Below are 15,984 nucleotides of genomic sequence, written 5' to 3'. Positions count from 1 at the left end.
ATGTTTTAAGTAATTTTCCTGAGAAAGAAATGTTATTGAATGAGCTCTTATACCTTGATGTTATGGTCTGAGTTAAGGCCTACAAGGTAGTGCGTAACTTGTCTAATCCTGTGGCTTAATATTTCACAAGTCATGCATTTATGAAACAGCTACAGCATGTGGGGTGAGTTTTAATAAGGGATAAGGTAAGGCCAGGGTACTGTTAGAGCACAAGTATCCACTGGGGGCATTTCTTTCAAGTAATGAGAACCTCTGCACAGAAGGCCCCTCTCAAACACTGAATATTAGAGTTGAGGCCAGGAGTATGAAACTAGGTTAATATAGTTGAGTGCCACTCAAATGCCCAGCCAAAAATATTCAAGTATTACCATTCAGCAATGGCTGAATGAAGCAAGGGGTACAAATTAGTCAGTCACATGGCAGACCAGTTCCCCAGAATCATGAGATTTTTTTTAAAAGACATGATTAAGCAATTTGCAGAGAAGAACCAGGTTTTTACTACTAGAGATCTACAGTCAAGTAAATCTATAAGTGAAATACTCCCCCAGTCAACCGAGAACACGTTTGTCCTTTCTATGTACAGTGTTGTCTTAAGTCCCAATGAAAAGTCTGCATTTTTATAAACATGAATTTTATTGAGCTTTACAATTAAAATACATATTCAGTCCTTTAGAATATGGATCCATGAACTTTAGCTTGTGAAGATCCTCTGCCTCCTGTGAAAAGAATTGGTTAGAAGGGGGGGAAATTATATTTCACATTTTAGGTTGTTTTAATGAAGTGCTCTCACCTCTCTTTGGAAGATTCTTCCTAAAGCTTGATACTTTAACGTACTGAGCAGACGGGTAGTAACCAGGTCGGATGGAGACAGGTCTTGGAGTGCGTCTGGTAGGGTACACTGGTGTTTGGCGCACTGTAGTGGGCTCAATGGTGGGAGTCTGTAGACCTGGAGTACAAGACAAACAGTCAACATGTGATATATTGAAGATATGGTTCATTCAGTTAAACAGGTGAACCGCCTACCTTCAGTGGAGTGTGCAGAATGCAGAATGCGGCCAACACCAGGAGTGTCAGACTCAAACCTGTACACTGAGAAGAGGCGGAACAGTCCAGACAGAGGATATGTGCACTGGATTGTCACCCTGCAAGACAAATAGGTTTGCATTTATTGCATCAAGTAGCGAGGAGTGTAAACAAAGAGTTAAGGTTTAAATTTACCTGTCAGTTTTACTGGAGTCAGCTGGATTTTTCAGAGCACGCAGCTTCTTGCTGAAGAAAATCTCATTTTCATAGGTCACGTACTCCTTACTGAGCTGGAGAAATAAAGTATAACATTTGTCTGCAGGCACTTGTATTCTCTCATGTAAAGTTAATTTTGTAGAGTTTTACTGTCACATTAAAAAGTAGCAGTACCCTGACTGTGGATCCACAGCTGTTGAGTGGAAAAGAGAACAGAGCTCTGGTGTCGTCTGACTCTTTGGGTCCACAGAATTTGTCCACCAGGTTGGTTCGAGCAGGAACTCCTCCATTCGCGACACCCAGAGACAAGTCAGCTATCACAGTCATCCTCCCATCAGTCGAACACACTGCAGAGAGATGCCTTTTAGTACTTGTCAACTATATAGGGACACGATCCTTTCTTACAGTGAACAGGAAGTTCTTACAGATTAGTTCAGTAGTAGAGAACGGACAAGTCTTGACAGCTGAGCTCTGGACTTCTGATGTTTCAGGATCCCGTACGAGGATCTCAAACGTGCCTGAGAAGCCCTTCAAAGTAATGTCCTGAAAAACATGCAGCTTAGTCACCGATCAAAAGAGAAACAGCTGAGGCTTCCAGCAAGTAAATTTCCCTCATCTCACCTTGTATTCGTAGCCATGAGTGAAGAGCGGCACCTCCAGCAGCAGACTCTGGCTGTCGTTTCTCATGATGTAGCCGTGCTGAGCTGCCAGCTCTGGTGTCAGCATCTCCGAGCCGATACAGATCTCCCACAGGTAGTCAAAAGGCCGGTGGTCCAGTCTGAAGCCGATGCCAGACTCGGAACAGACAGCGTCAAAGGCTGGAGCAGCTGTCAAATACAAAAAGATTAAATCTGCTTCATGGACAAGATTTACCAGGTTGAAATACAAGACTGGCGACTTACAGACATCAGATAATGCCATGACTGATGCCAGCTGGTGAAAAGACTCATTTTCAGGCAGAACTGTCAGTGTGTAGTTGAGGTCCAGACTGTGCTGCATTGCTGCATCTTCTTTAGAGAACTAGAAGACAGAAAGTCTTGATTGAGCCAAGCAGCATGAAGTTTCCTTATATAAAGCAGCATCATGTTTAAAGATGAAACTAGACAAACACTAAGACAGTTTACCTGCTTTATGACAACCGGGTCATCAAAAGGCACCTTCAGAGTGTAGCCATGAGTGTTGTTGGGATGAACCACTTTTGTGATTGTATGGCCGCTTGTATTTCTGAATGGAAGTTTACATTCATGTCCGTTCAAATTAACAGAAGTCAATGCAACGTCATCAGGAATGTCCCCGAGGTAGACCGTGAATGTGAGCTCATCCGGAACGGTTCCTGAAACGAAAAGCCATTCAGATTATAGTTGCATCCACTTGACAGATGTTTGTTGTTAGACTTACGGTTCTCAGTGAAAACAGGGCGTGGCAGCAGGTGTGTGGCCAGAGTCCTGTGAAAGCGAAGCCTGGTGTCAACATGATCCCCAGTCACTGAGATTTGCTCCAAGTAGAGATCAAAGACGTAGAACTCGTGGAGGTCGCCGGACACAAAGCTCTGCAAAAGAAAAAACGTCAATGCTACTAGATCAGAGGTCCAAATCATAAAGTTATACATTCGTGGAACCTGAATGCTTTCAATACTGCAGATTGCCACTTCTCATTTCTGACCTTCCTGTATGCTCCTTCAGCATTATAAGGGATGCTTATCAGGACTGTTTTGTTGTACTTCTCCACATTGTAGCCTCGGTCCTCTGCAACTGGCTGCTCCACAAGTTCACCATTGACACCGATGTTGACCTGCGTCTCGTGTAGACCAGGTACCAGTGGGTGCAGCTCCTCGGGAGTCGCCCACATCATATCGCCGCTGTCGTCAAATGATCCTTCATCTGTGGACATTACACCAGTATTATAGCTTAACTGGGTGTCCCAGCAGGGGGGAAATAAGCCAGAACATAAGGGTTTGCAATACTGACGCATGGAGCAGGCAGCCACCAGGTCGACCATGAGGACAACCCAGTTTTGTCGGGAGAACAGAGTTGCATGGGCCACCTCTACTGGAACACCATTCACCTGAGAGACTTTGAATTAAAACCTGCTTTGGAGTAAAAGCTTTATAAGACAAATACTATGCATCAGTGGTTTACCTCAGAGCTGAAAGAGTAAGGGTGTCCATATGGAGCACGAAATACCAGCCTTCCTTCTGTCAAAGCAAACTCATAGCCCTGCTCATGAGCTTCAGAGAGGGTCATGGGTGTCAAGTCCTGCTCCAACATCTGGAACATCACCTGCCAGTCTGAGGCGGCTAAATTATGAGCCTGAAAGAATTGAGTAAAACATTACTATTGTACTTTAAGTGATTATGAGAAATTCCACATATTTTCCAGAAGTCAATACCAACATACCGTTTTGACAGCATTATTCCAGTCATCCTTCTTTGTCCCAGTTGGACAGGCCACATCACTTCTCACAGACACCTACAGAGAAAAATCAGGGTTAACAGGCATCGGAAATAATCTTTTAGCAAGAATGTTACAACTAAATTAACCTTACTTCCATGTAGTTGTCTTCACAGGTGACCTCTCTGGGAGACCAGGGCAGAGACAGAGCACAGGTCTTGTTCAAAGCATAGATGGCCTCCTTTCCTTCATGTGGCACAATCAGGTTAAAGTTGAAGGTGAAGACTTCATCATCCTGAAAAAGGCAAAGTAGTGGCAGGATGCCCCATCTAGCATGTAACCTGCAGTAGAAGTGATTTTGTATGCACCTTGTTGTCAGTGTGGCAGCTGAAGTAGGAGGCTCGTAGCTCCACATGGCCGGCTAGAGGGAGGACACTGACACTGTAGCCACACTGAGCTGCATACGGAGTCGTGATGACGTACACGCCTGTCCCATCTGAAAGAAAACACATTTTGTCTGTGCAAACAGTTCTTGCATGATATTTAGCTAAATTTTAGTGAGGCCGAGTCCGACACTGAAACAGGACTAGCTAAAGAAAGGGGGTTGAAATGCATTCTCAATTAAAGATGCCTGGTGCTTTTCCCCATTTTCCTAGAAGGGAATTGGTGGGATTAAAAAGTGTTAAGAATTGCAATAAATAACTGTTTCAGTTAGTAGTAGGGCTGTGCAGGACTTACCAACAGCCTCAAAGCGAGATTCATCCCCAGCGAATGAGAGATCAACAGCTATCATGAAGAAACGATCACGACACTCCATATGAAGAGCTCCTGCATGAAAAAACAAGTTCAGATCCAAACACATGTGCTAATGACTATAGGTGTTTAAGCAGACATCTCAGATCTTACCATTAGGAATAAGATCACACTTTGCAGTCGCCCACACAGAAAGGAGCAAGGTCACACTAAGACAAAAACAGAAATTAGAGATGCATTAAAACAGCTTTTAGATTGCAATGAAAGAAACTTACCCAAGGCAAAACTCAAAAGCCATAGTGACTGATGTGTTGGCAGTGTCTAAAGCTAGCCTAGCTGCTAGCAAACTACACCTGCTACCCAACACAAGTTAACACTTCCTTGGTGTCTAGCTCCTGGACAGACTTGAACCATGTTTTGCTGACTGCTACACCTGCTTTTATAAGGCAGTTTACTCACTGACCAACCAGCCCTCAGGTGTTACAGTCACATGTGTAGCTCATCAGCAATCAAGCTGGGATTCAATCAGTTGCAGCTGATGAGGTTAGAGTCTCCTCTCAACCTCATGGGTGAAGAATTGAACTCATAAAAGCTGAAGGAGCAGACAGCAACACACACTGACAGGAGTTCTGCACCGAGCAAGTGTTAGCTTGTGTTGGGTAGCAGGTGTAGTTTGCTAGCAGCTAGGCTAGCTTTAGACACTGCCAACACATCAGTCACTATGGCTTTTGAGATTTCCCTTGGGTAAGTTGCTTTAGTTGTAAATTAAAGGATGTTAAGTTTAAACTGTTCTTTTGACATTTAAAAACCCACATGCTTTTTTCTTACAGTGTGGCTTTTCTCCTGTCTGTTTGGTCAGCTGTGAAATGTGCAGGAATTCCTGATGGTAATTAAAATATTGGCTCGTATGCCTTCAATAATAAGTAGCCTACAATGTTGACTTATTATTTGTGCACACAGGAGCTCTTCATATGGAGTGTCATGATCGCTTCTTCATGATAGCTGTTGATCTTTCCTTCACTGGGAATGAACCGCGCTTTGAGGCTATGGGTAAGTCCTGTACAGCCTCATCATGCTGGGCCGTAACTCCCTGAAACAGGACCAGGCAAATGTGCTGAGAAGATATTTTTAGAAATTCTCATCTTATTCCACATAATTATCAGACCTTTTAACCAAGAATCATATCAATGAAATACTTATAGAAAGGGGAAACTTGTTAATCACCAATGAGCTAGTTCAGCTCTACCTATTTATTTATTTATTTATTTTTTTAAGACCAAGTTTGAAGTTGCTGTCAAGCTGCATTACTCATGTGCTACTTCTCTTCCAGATAGGACAGGCGTGTACACCATCACTGAAGAGTATGCAGCAAAGTGTGGCTACAGTGTCAGTGTCCTCCCTCTGCAGGGCCACGTGGAGCTCCGGGCTTCTTACTTCAGCTGCCACACTGACAACAAGGTGCATACAAACAGTTTGACTTTTCCACTGTACACACAAGGTCTGGTTTGAGCCTAAAGGTCTCCTTTTTTTTTCCTTTTTTTTTTCTGCTGATGTATTCTTAAACTGTGTTCAAATGATGACCAAGAAATTAGCCTAATATATTGATGCTGACCCTAAAATTAAAGGTCAACGTTGCCTTGGCTTTCCACCATTTGGAATTTTCAAAAGAACTTTGACAGCTTCTAAACCTTAGGTCCAATTTGTACTTTTTTTTTTTTTTGTGGTCATTCCTTGACTAAAACTATCTAAAGTTTAATAAAATGTATCTCTCGTTTTGACAATGTGATCAGTGACATTTTAAAAAGGTGTCTCCAATGTAACAAAGATTTTAATCTCTAGCCTGTGTTGGCTTGAAACTCCAAAATTGCAACTTGCAGCTATACTCTTATTATTTTTTTTTTTTTTTCAGGATGATGAGGTCTTTGCTTTTAACTTTAACCTGATTGTGAGACATGAAGAGGAGGCCACCTATGCTTTGAACAAAACCTGTTCTCCCTCCCTCCCCTGGTCTCCCAGAGAAGTCACCTGTGAGGTTAACTACATGGAAGTAAGCTTGTTTACAACTTTAGACTCTCCTGAAACTAGTCAAGGTTTTTAAAAAAAAAAAAAAAAAAAAATCTAATTTTGATTTTGTTGCAGGTATCTGTGAGGAATGAGATCACCTGTCCATCTGGGACGAAGAAGGATGACTGGAATGCTCTCAAACCTGTATGTTGTTCCCCTCAGTTCAGATTTCTCACTCTGTGCTGTCAAATCCCACTTTACGTCTTTAAATCTCTCTGCAGGCACACGGCTCCACCACTTCAGACTGGCAGGTGATGTTTCAGGTGGATGAGGAGCAGTTGCCGCCCATGAACCTCTCTGAAGCTCGTAAGAAGGGATATGTGTTTGACTTGACAGAAGGAAGGCTGGTATTTCGTGCTCCGTATGGACAACTTGAGTCATTCAGTACTGAGGTAAACCACTGATGCATAGTGTTTGTCTTGTGAAGTATTAAGTCCAAAGCAGGTTTTAATTCTGAGTCTTCCAGGTGAATGGTGTTCCAGTAGAAATGGTCTATGCAACTCTGTTCTCCAGACAAAGCTGGGTTGTCCTCATGGTCGACCTGCTGGCTGCTTGCTCCATGCGTCAGTATTACATGATACACAATTTATTATTCATGTTGTGGCTTCTTTTCCCATGATGGGACAATAAGAAAATCTCTAATACTGGTGTAATGTCCACAGATGAAGGATCATATGACGACAGCGGTTACATGGTTTGGGAGACTTCGGATGCATTGTACCCGAGTCTTGACGGCACAAAACTCAACATTGGTCTCAATGGTGAACTTGTGGAGCAGCCAGTTGCAGAGGACCAAGGCTTTATTGTAGAGAAGCACAACAACACGGTCCACATCAGCATCCCCAATGATGCTGAAGGAGGAAACAGGAAGGTAAGAGAATCACCAGATATGGTCCACAAATAAAACTCGTAGTTCTCCAAATATGCCCAGATTATCTTTGTCACTTAATTGATATGGGAACATTAAAGAAACTCAATAGAAATGTAACTTATTGGTCATTCTCTGTACCACAAATATTCCTTAAACGGTTTTTTTCTTCCCCCCCCCCCCCCCCCCAGAGCTTTGTGACTGGTGACCTCTACAAGTTCTATATCTTTCATCTGTACCTGGAACAAATGATGGTGGATGAGGATCATATGGAAACCAGGCTCCGACTTCACAGGACTTTAGCCACTCCTCTGCTGCCGTCTCCTGTCTTCACTGACGACCTAACGGTTGTTGACGAACACATGTTCACGGTCTTCCTCGGAGACATCCCTGAAGATGTTGAGTTGGTTGCTGTTAATTTGAATGGACACAATTTCACATTTCCGTTAACAAATTCAAGCAGCCAGATGATCACAAAAGTCCATTTCAACAACACTGATGGCTACACTCTGAAGGTGCCCTTTGATGACCCAGTTGTCATACAGCAGGTAAAGTAGGCAGAGGTTGGAGTCTTGCATTTGTCTCCTTGGCTCAGTCATTTGTTGAATAGATTTTCTTTCTCCTAGTTCTCTAAAGAAGATGCAGTTCTTCAGTACAAGCTGGACATAAACTACACACTGGCAGTTATGCCTGAAAATGAGTCTTTTCACCACCAGGCATCCATTGTGGCATTGGTCACGGATGTCTGTAAGTCTCTCTTTGAATGTAATAAAGTTACGAAACTGTCAACTATTTTGTAGTAACCAGTTGTATTTGACAGCCCCTCCAGCCTTTGACGCTGTCTGTTCCGAGTCTGGCATCAGCTTCAGACTGGACCACCGGCCTTTTGACTACCTGTGGGAGATCTGTATCGGCTCAGAGATGCTGACACCAGAGCTGGCAGCTCAGCACGGCTACATCATGAGAAACGACAGCCAGAGTCTGCTGCTGGAGGTGCCGCTCTTCACTCATGGCTACGAGTACAAGGTGAGATGAGGGAAATTTACTTGCTGGAAGCCTCAGCTGTTTCTCTTTTGATCGGTGACTAAGCTGCAGATTTTTTTCAGGACATTACTTTGAAGGGCTTCTCAGGCACGTTTGAGATCCTCGTGCGGGATCCTGAAACATCAGAGGTCCAGAGCTCAGCTGTCAAGACTTGTCCGTTCCCCACTCCTGAACTCATTAGTAAGAAATTGAATGGAGTCTGTAACTTTTTCATGAAGGTTTAAGTTTGCAAACCTGAACAGAAGTGATTGCATGTTGGTGGAACATGTCTATTGGAAAATAACTTGTCCCTGTATTTTTTTTTTTTTTTTTTTTTTTTTTTTTTTAGTACTTGAATCATGTGAAGCTTGCAGTGTAGTGTTCATTGACAAGAGTTGCAGTACATTTTTATTACTATAGCAAAAACTGAAATTTTTCATATTTACCAGCCTGTAGTTAAGGATATCTTTCAGTTTACTACAATATTCATGGTGTATTAACACTTTCAAATTGTTTTTATTTGATAGGGACAATGCAGTTAACATAAAGGACATGCATCCAATGTGCTGCATATAGAGATATAGCTTCAGCTAATTTTCAACTCCTGTCCCTAGTTGGGCTTTTACAACTACATACAAAATCACAATACTATAAAATTACAATATACATTTACCCTGAGAGGAAAAAATAGATGAATAAAATAAACCCTATATAAATATAGCTTAGAGAAACAATCTTGCATACCAATCCAAGGTAACTGCTCAAACAAATGTATACAATAATACAAAGGATAAAAAACATTGCAACCCAATCCAAAATAACTACTTTGACTATAACACTTGTACTGAATGGGTACAACTCTGGTTTGCTTTAGGATACGTTCCCTGTTTTCGTATGTAGTCAACCCAATTTAAAACTCCTCTCTGCAGTGTGTTCGACTGACGGGAGGATGACTGTGGTGGCTAACTTGTCTCTGACTGTCGCGAGTGGAGGAGTTCCTGCTCGAACCAACCTGGTGGACAAATACTGTGGACCCAAAGAGTCAGACGACACCAGAGCACTGTTCTCTTTTCCAGTCAACAGCTGTGGATCCACAGTCAGGGTACTGCTACTTGTTTAAAACTACCCTTAACACTGTTCGGGTTTTTAATGTGAAGTCTAATGTTGTGACCTTATTTGCCTTCAGCTATACAAGGGAAATGTCACTTATGAAAATGAGATTTTCGCCAACAAGTACCGCAGTGTGAGCAAGGACGTTTCTGAAAATATTGAGAGGTATGTATGGCATTAGTGTGTTGAATGCTACTTTTTCTCATTTCCCAAGAAGTCTGTTAGCTGGGGTAGGTGCAAGTAATTTCCTTATCTTACAGGGTGATAATCCAGTGCACGTATCCTCTGGCTGGTCTCCATCGCCTCTTCTCGGTGTACAGGTTTGAGTCTGAGACACCTGGGATTGGCAGTATCATCCACACAATGGAGCCTGCAGCAGGTACTGTGGTTTCTCCTCCTGGAGAAAAGTGTGTTTTTTTTTTTTTTTTTTTTCCTTCTCTCTCTCATGCTGCTTACTGAATATTTCTCCCCTTCTGTGCTGTAGGTCTGCAGAGCCCTGCCATTGCACCCACTGCAGCACTTCAAACCATGCCTCCTACCAAAGCACCAGTTAAACCACCGATCTCCTACATGCCTGCCATCCACCCCCCGGCTCGCTACATCAAAGTTTCTAGATTTCATAATCTTGCAAGCAGTATTGGGAAAGGTGAGCATTCAAATATTTAAAACTTGTATTTAAGTGCAATGTGTCGCTTTGTTAAGTTTTGATTTCCCCACTCTCCATAGGAGCGCAAGGAACCTCGCAAACCAAAGTTAATGCTGCCCACATTTGAAGAAAGTATAATTTTTAAATGGAAAAAATGTTGGAATTTAATAAAGCTGTTTTTCTTAAGTACAGTGTTGTGTTGATTGTATAAGCAGACGCATAACAGTTTATGACAAACTGTTAGGGTTGCATAGATTATGGAATATTTCTCTAATTTGATTTTTAACAAAATGAGGTTTGAGATATTGCATCCAGTGTTTCATGACAATGTATCTTTATGTCTAAAGCATTTAAAAATGTTTCCCTACCATGTAGATCTCCATTGTGACAACAGTAATTCTAATTTAAAAGCATTTGAATAATCTTCTGTCTGTTAGGATAATGCACTTAAATACTGAACTAGAGGCACTTCGTTTTGTAGCACTATATTCAAGAACTCTACTAAGGGGGGGGTCATAGACTTGGCTACATCTTTTTATTTTCTTAAAGTTAATATTGGCAACCTTTTCTTAGCTGTGTTGACTTTATGATTGGAAAGATCCCTATTATGGACTGTGTTCTACACTCCTAACAATTTCTTATCATTGGGGTGATCCATTTGCTTTACAAATTTCACCACTGAGGTTTATGGCTACTGATTTTAAATTGTTTTTGGGTGCGTGTCATTTTGTAAATCCAAGCAGTGTCCTTTTTGTGCAGCTCAATTTGCTTTACAATTTCTTGTGGAAGGTGCTATAAAACCTGTACTTTATCTCTGAATGTACAGTGAATAGTGGGGAAAATTTGTTTTGGTCTAACTCCAATTCAGTAACTTGTTAAAATCAACTTAAAGCCTGGGTAAAGTAAAATCAGATTTGTATGAAAATATAAACAAATTCAGAAATGCATTTAAAACTAATTTGACAGGCATTACTTGTTTAGATGTGCATTAAATCATATCAGGTTGTGTGTGTATATAGAAAAAAAACACAGGTGTGAAAATGAATTATACTTTTTTTTTTTTTTTTTTTTTTTTATGAATTCAAATCTTTATTAGTTTCTTGGTGCCTGTCAATCAAATGTACGGGGTCTCTTACGTCAACCAGCAGGGGTCGCTGGCTTCCAAGTGACGGCCGGCAGCTGTTTACTTTTCTGAGAACATGTGAATTAGTTTTTCATTAAGTTCAATACTTTTAACACACAAAATAAAACCAAAAGTCAGCCATGAACAACGAGGATGGACGTTGTGCGGTGAGTCACATTTACTCTCTAGCTAAAACTGTCATTTGCCGTTCAACTGTCATACTTTAAACACGTGTCCCGACCATAGACTGTATAAAATAGGTCCCGACATGTTTTCTTTTCTCAAACAGTGGTCCAGGCAGTCCACCCTGCCTCCTCTCTCCAGCAGGACCCTGCACCACCCCAGTTTCATGTCTCTGTACATGTCTTCAGGGTTTGGACGCAATTACACCGACCTCAACAACCAAACAGTGCATCCCATCACCCCGGAAGAGTTTTACTACACTGACCCAACCATCAGCTGTGGAGCGAGGATCCCCAACATAGTGACTGAGCTGGAGGTAACTGCACCTCAAAAACTCTCCATACCTTCAGTCATACCCTCAATAACCGTGGGAGACAACATAAATACACTTAGATGTTTAGACTGATAAACCTAAATCGTCACCCTGTTAAAATAATCGCCTAACTCATTTTTTCAAGTTTTGCAGGAAACACAAAAAACTTCACCAAAAGTGTAACATATGACATTTATTGATCATTTCACTCAAAAATGATGTAACAAAGGATGGCTATTGGCATAGTAATAACACTGTGTGTAAATGATGTAACTTAAGAGAAATAAATGACTTAGGCAATTTTTTGGACATGCCTTTGTGACTTAAGCAAGATATGGTAACACTTTATTTTGAAGGAGTCTACATAAGAGTCACACAAGCCTGTCAGAAGCATGACATGACAAGTATCATGGGCATTAATGTTACTTCAAAGTAAGGTGTCTTATGTAGACACCTTCAAAATAAAGTGTTACCATATCTTGCTTAGGTCACAAAGGCATGTTCAAAGAATTGCCTAAGTCACATTTTATTTTGACTTAGGCATAATAATTCCGCTTAAGTCACACACTTGACATAGGCCAGTGTGACGAAATGTTTTAGAGGCAATAGGTTTGTTTCCAGGTGTTTTTGATCTCTTTCTTCCCACACAAAATGTAATAAAGTTCTGGGTCTTGAGAATGAGATTCACTACAGATTAATTAAGAGGGTAATTTTTAAACTAATACAGTCATGGAAAAAATATTAGACCATTGTTTTCTTTAATATCTTATTCCATGGTTTTCCTGATAATGATTTTGGTTATTATAAATAAAACCATGGAAAATGGCTAGATATCAGCTCTTAAATTAAACTCTTATGAGCTGTTTTTGTTACCATTATATTTGTCCAAACAAATGTACCTTTAGTTGTACCAGGCAATTAAATGAACAAGAAATTAGAGAAAATAATATTTTTTTCCATTACTATAAATATGACCATGACACATATTCATTATTTTTAGTTAAAGTTTCCAAAATGTTTTCTTTAAATATGTAAATTAGGCATTGTCTTACTGAATATGTACCTTTTCTCTCTAATTTTTTCGAACATAAATTTAAACATTGTTCACTCTGTTGTATTATAGTATAGGTTTTGACAGAGGGAATTTTAGATGTTTTTATCATGCCATAAATCAGAAAATGCTGTCAGCTGCCATATTTTTAGTAATACAGTATTTATAAAATCTATGAATGATGTATGAACAAACCCCTCTGTAAACACCTTTAAAATATTGATTTATAGATAAAGTTTGATGTATGTAAATTATACTAAAATGAATATTTCAGGCTCAGAGTTTAAGAAATTAAAACAGCCTTTAAAGATATGTATTGTAAAATGCCATAGATTTTGCAAAACATATTTTCTCTACTTGTGTTTACACTTTTTTATTTAATACACGTTGTCTGAAATTGTATGATTAAATATGCAAATTAGGTCTTTTCTGATGCTTACTTTTGGCAAATTTATTAGAAATCTACAGATGCAAATAGACAATGAGTGGGGAAAAATGAATAACCTAAATGTGTATTTTGGATGTTTTCTTTCCCCTTGTCTGAAAGAAGACATGTAATTGAAGCAAAAAAAGACCAACATTTAAAAATTGACCAGTGCATAATAAAACCATGTTTTTGCCTGTAGTGTCTTTCCTTAAGACGAGTCTTGTTCAACACCATGTCCAGTTGAATTTCATTTAAGAGTACATCTAAAGGGAATCAAGACTGGATGAATAGGCAAATACCTGCAAAATTAAGAAAACTGGTACATCACGATTAGCAAAACAATATCGCAGTTAATAAGATAGGAGACGTCTTTTAGTTTGTTGTAGTGGGTAATGTGCAGATATGATTTAATCAGTTTGGTGCACTGCAGCAGTGGTGATAACACAATGCATTCAAACATACTATAAAACGTGGTATCCTTTAATGCTCTCTGTGCAGTGAAAGTGTGAATACAACCAGCGTTTTAAAGTATGCAACACATTAATTTCTTACCAATATTTCTGCAGAATGTGAGAATGTGCCGAGCACAGGTTGAGGTGAGGAGGGGGGGTCCTAATGCTGTCCTCTGTGCTCTTTGGTGGTGGTTTTTTCGAGGGTGAGCTTATGGAGGGGCTCAGACAGACGAGGACATTTAATAAGATGGGCTCAGTCCGGTCAGACAGAGCTCAGAACCTGACTAGGGGGCTGGGAGGAAATTGAGACCAAGGGTAAAGGGGGAGGCAGTTTGTTTTGACAGTGAAGACAAATCATCAACCATGTATCCTCTTCATTTCTATCAAAAGACCTGTGATGACTGGATTTGAAAGCAACAGAAATTGACAAAAATAATTGGACAACAGAAGAAAAAAGGAAAGTATCAAATTGCAAATGTATCAAAATAATGGCAATTATAGAAATTATGCAATCAAGAGTGATTCAGCTTGTTTGTAATTTAGAAATTGACAGGTCCGTAATGCTGCATACGAAATAGATTATTGGTAAGATTATCCAATTTATGAGCCTAAATCAACTGTCCTCGAGTAAATAAGATCTCGTAGATTCTGAATATTTTTCCAAATATATTCCCAGAGTCATGTATGGACACTTAATTCAAGCTTGCTGTGTGCAGCTTCCAGTCATCTTATGATTAGACTTCATTCTTATAGTTCTGCTGATTTTTTTTTTTCCATTTCAATAGGATTTCAATTGCTTCCAGCTCAACACTCCACCACCAATCATGTCCGCCTGTCTGGCTCCACCAACCCGTCGAGACCCGTTTAGAGCAGAACCTTACTCAACCAGGGATCTGGGCAACCCGACATTGAAGTCCAGTACTCTCAGACCCCCGGTGCAGTCGAACCGGGTCATCCTGGAGCTAACCCAGGAGGAGGACCAGGCCATTACTAACCTCCTGAAACTGCGGCATCAAAAACCTGTACAGCGTGATGAGACCCTCACTGGTCCACAAATGGACCTTTTCAGTGAAAACTTGGACCCGGTCGTGTTCATTGATCCTGCATGTATGGACTTCACTTCCGCTGAGGAAGAACACGAGCCTCTCTGTGGGGATGTGCAGGATCCAAGGGAGGCTAGTTGGCAGCAGGGAATGCATTGGTCCGATGCAGAGCTCGAGGTAGCGAACACACTCTTGAGTCACTTCAGCCTGATGGAAGAGGACAAAATCTGGGGCCAAAACCACAACAAATCAGCAGCAGCACTTCCTGATCCTCCGTTGCACCAGCAGCACGACGATTCACCAACCAGCACTGACACCCAGCAGAGTTTTCCTGCATTAGCAACTGAATGTTCCCAAGACGACAGCAGCTACATCAGCTGTGGTTGTGACACGGAGTCTGAAGAGGCAGACTGGAGGGATTTTGTGTTCGTGGAGAAAATGAATGCAGATGATGTTCATCTGCCAGTTTGTGAGTCTCCACCATCTTCAGCCTCGAAGAGCAGTTTGAGCATCTCTGGAGATTTTTCTGAGCTGAATGAGTGGATGCTCTCTGATTCTGAGGGCGATGCTGTGAAAGTTCTCCTAAGTCTCGGAGACACAGGAGCATCTGATGTCATGCAGTGACTGTTTTGAACCTGAGGGTCTTAAAGGAATACTTCACCCTAAAAACGACCACTTGTTGCTGTGTTTAAGGTCAGCAAAACTATATCAAATCATCCAGCCTCTACTAGTCTGGAGGAGTAGTGTGCCTGCACAAGCCTGCAGAAGTGTTAAATTATATATATATATATATATATATATATATATATATATATATATATATATATATATATATATATATATATATATATATATATATAATGGTTATACTGCACGACTTGTTGTGTTTGTAAACAGATGTTTTGATATAGATTTGCTGTCATATGTGTTCTCTGTTAACCATAGAGGCATGTGAGAAAAACAAGGTTTTCTTTACAAATTCTAGCTAACAAATGGTGAGTTATTAATATACAAATGGTCATTTTAATGGTGAAGTATTTCTTTAAAACGGAGGATCTTCTTGTCCCTGAGTTTTTAAGGGACTTTACTACCTCTTTCTTATTATGGAAACAACTAGTTGAGGGTTCTTTGCACTGGTTACTAAGTTTAAAGTTTAATGACCAAATATCCCCCCCAAATCCCCCAATTTTCTTTTAGGGTAAGAAATTGTTTCCCATTTGAAAAGTTTACTTGCGAGTATTGCACATTTGCCTTGTTATATTTTATTACCACTTGATTCAGTGTTCAATAAAAATGAAC

General features: G+C 40.5%; 3 protein-coding genes across 3 annotated transcripts; 2 read left to right on the top strand and 1 right to left on the bottom strand.

The window, feature by feature from the left end:
* Positions 1 to 614: 614 nt before the first annotated feature.
* LOC131989561 (uncharacterized) lies at positions 615 to 4,816 on the bottom strand. The gene is made up of 19 exons (XM_059354813.1): positions 4,658 to 4,816; positions 4,536 to 4,591; positions 4,368 to 4,457; positions 3,998 to 4,125; positions 3,784 to 3,924; positions 3,636 to 3,707; positions 3,378 to 3,548; positions 3,207 to 3,303; positions 2,902 to 3,119; positions 2,638 to 2,788; positions 2,364 to 2,572; positions 2,142 to 2,259; positions 1,861 to 2,066; positions 1,665 to 1,782; positions 1,414 to 1,586; positions 1,219 to 1,313; positions 1,024 to 1,142; positions 791 to 946; positions 615 to 716 (listed from the first exon to the last, which is right to left on the bottom strand). Exons 1-19 carry the CDS (start codon positions 4,678 to 4,680, stop codon positions 670 to 672), a joined length of 2,388 nt encoding a protein of 795 aa, XP_059210796.1. The 5' UTR covers positions 4,681 to 4,816; the 3' UTR covers positions 615 to 669.
* Positions 4,817 to 4,956: 140 nt separating this feature from the next.
* Positions 4,957 to 10,279, top strand: LOC131989562 (uncharacterized). The gene is made up of 18 exons (XM_059354814.1): positions 4,957 to 5,126; positions 5,213 to 5,268; positions 5,343 to 5,432; positions 5,713 to 5,840; positions 6,292 to 6,429; positions 6,522 to 6,590; positions 6,668 to 6,838; positions 6,913 to 7,009; positions 7,109 to 7,317; positions 7,506 to 7,862; positions 7,941 to 8,061; positions 8,135 to 8,340; positions 8,421 to 8,538; positions 9,267 to 9,439; positions 9,524 to 9,612; positions 9,708 to 9,826; positions 9,932 to 10,093; positions 10,174 to 10,279. The coding sequence occupies exons 1-18, from the start codon at positions 5,104 to 5,106 to the stop codon at positions 10,218 to 10,220; spliced, it is 2,373 nt and encodes a 790-aa protein (XP_059210797.1). The 5' UTR covers positions 4,957 to 5,103; the 3' UTR covers positions 10,221 to 10,279.
* A 950-nt stretch (positions 10,280 to 11,229) lies between these two features.
* LOC131989566 (uncharacterized) lies at positions 11,230 to 15,477 on the top strand. The gene is made up of 3 exons (XM_059354822.1): positions 11,230 to 11,383; positions 11,506 to 11,715; positions 14,428 to 15,477. The coding sequence occupies exons 1-3, from the start codon at positions 11,357 to 11,359 to the stop codon at positions 15,307 to 15,309; spliced, it is 1,119 nt and encodes a 372-aa protein (XP_059210805.1). The 5' UTR covers positions 11,230 to 11,356; the 3' UTR covers positions 15,310 to 15,477.
* The last annotated feature ends 507 nt before the right edge of the window (positions 15,478 to 15,984 follow it).

The sequence above is a fragment of the Centropristis striata genome, chromosome 17 (assembly GCF_030273125.1).
Source record: "Centropristis striata isolate RG_2023a ecotype Rhode Island chromosome 17, C.striata_1.0, whole genome shotgun sequence".
Taxonomy (NCBI): Eukaryota; Metazoa; Chordata; class Actinopteri; order Perciformes; family Serranidae; genus Centropristis; species Centropristis striata.
The sequence above is the reverse complement of the archived record's forward strand: the minus strand, read 5'-3'. Positions and strand labels throughout refer to the sequence as shown.

What these genes read in the sequence shown, in the direction of transcription:
- LOC131989562 (XM_059354814.1), top strand. Translation starts at nt 5,104, where the DNA reads ATGGCTTTTGAGATTTCCCTTGG. An exon ending in GTGAGGTTAACTACATGGAA is followed by an intron (nt 6,430 to 6,521) that starts GTAAGCTTGTTT and finishes ATTTTGTTGCAG; the next exon opens with GTATCTGTGAGGAATGAGAT. An exon ending in GCTGGCTGCTTGCTCCATGC is followed by an intron (nt 7,010 to 7,108) that starts GTCAGTATTACA and finishes TAATGTCCACAG; the next exon opens with ATGAAGGATCATATGACGAC.
- LOC131989566 (XM_059354822.1), top strand. Translation starts at nt 11,357, where the DNA reads ATGAACAACGAGGATGGACGTTGTGCG. An exon ending in ACGAGGATGGACGTTGTGCG is followed by an intron (nt 11,384 to 11,505) that starts GTGAGTCACATT and finishes TTTCTCAAACAG; the next exon opens with TGGTCCAGGCAGTCCACCCT. An exon ending in ACATAGTGACTGAGCTGGAG is followed by an intron (nt 11,716 to 14,427) that starts GTAACTGCACCT and finishes CCATTTCAATAG; the next exon opens with GATTTCAATTGCTTCCAGCT.
- LOC131989561 (XM_059354813.1), bottom strand. Translation starts at nt 4,680, where the DNA reads ATGGCTTTTGAGTTTTGCCTTGG. An exon ending in CTGAAGGAGCATACAGGAAG is followed by an intron (nt 2,789 to 2,901) that starts GTCAGAAATGAG and finishes TTTCTTTTGCAG; the next exon opens with AGCTTTGTGTCCGGCGACCT. An exon ending in GCTGTGGATCCACAGTCAGG is followed by an intron (nt 1,314 to 1,413) that starts GTACTGCTACTT and finishes TTATTTCTCCAG; the next exon opens with CTCAGTAAGGAGTACGTGAC.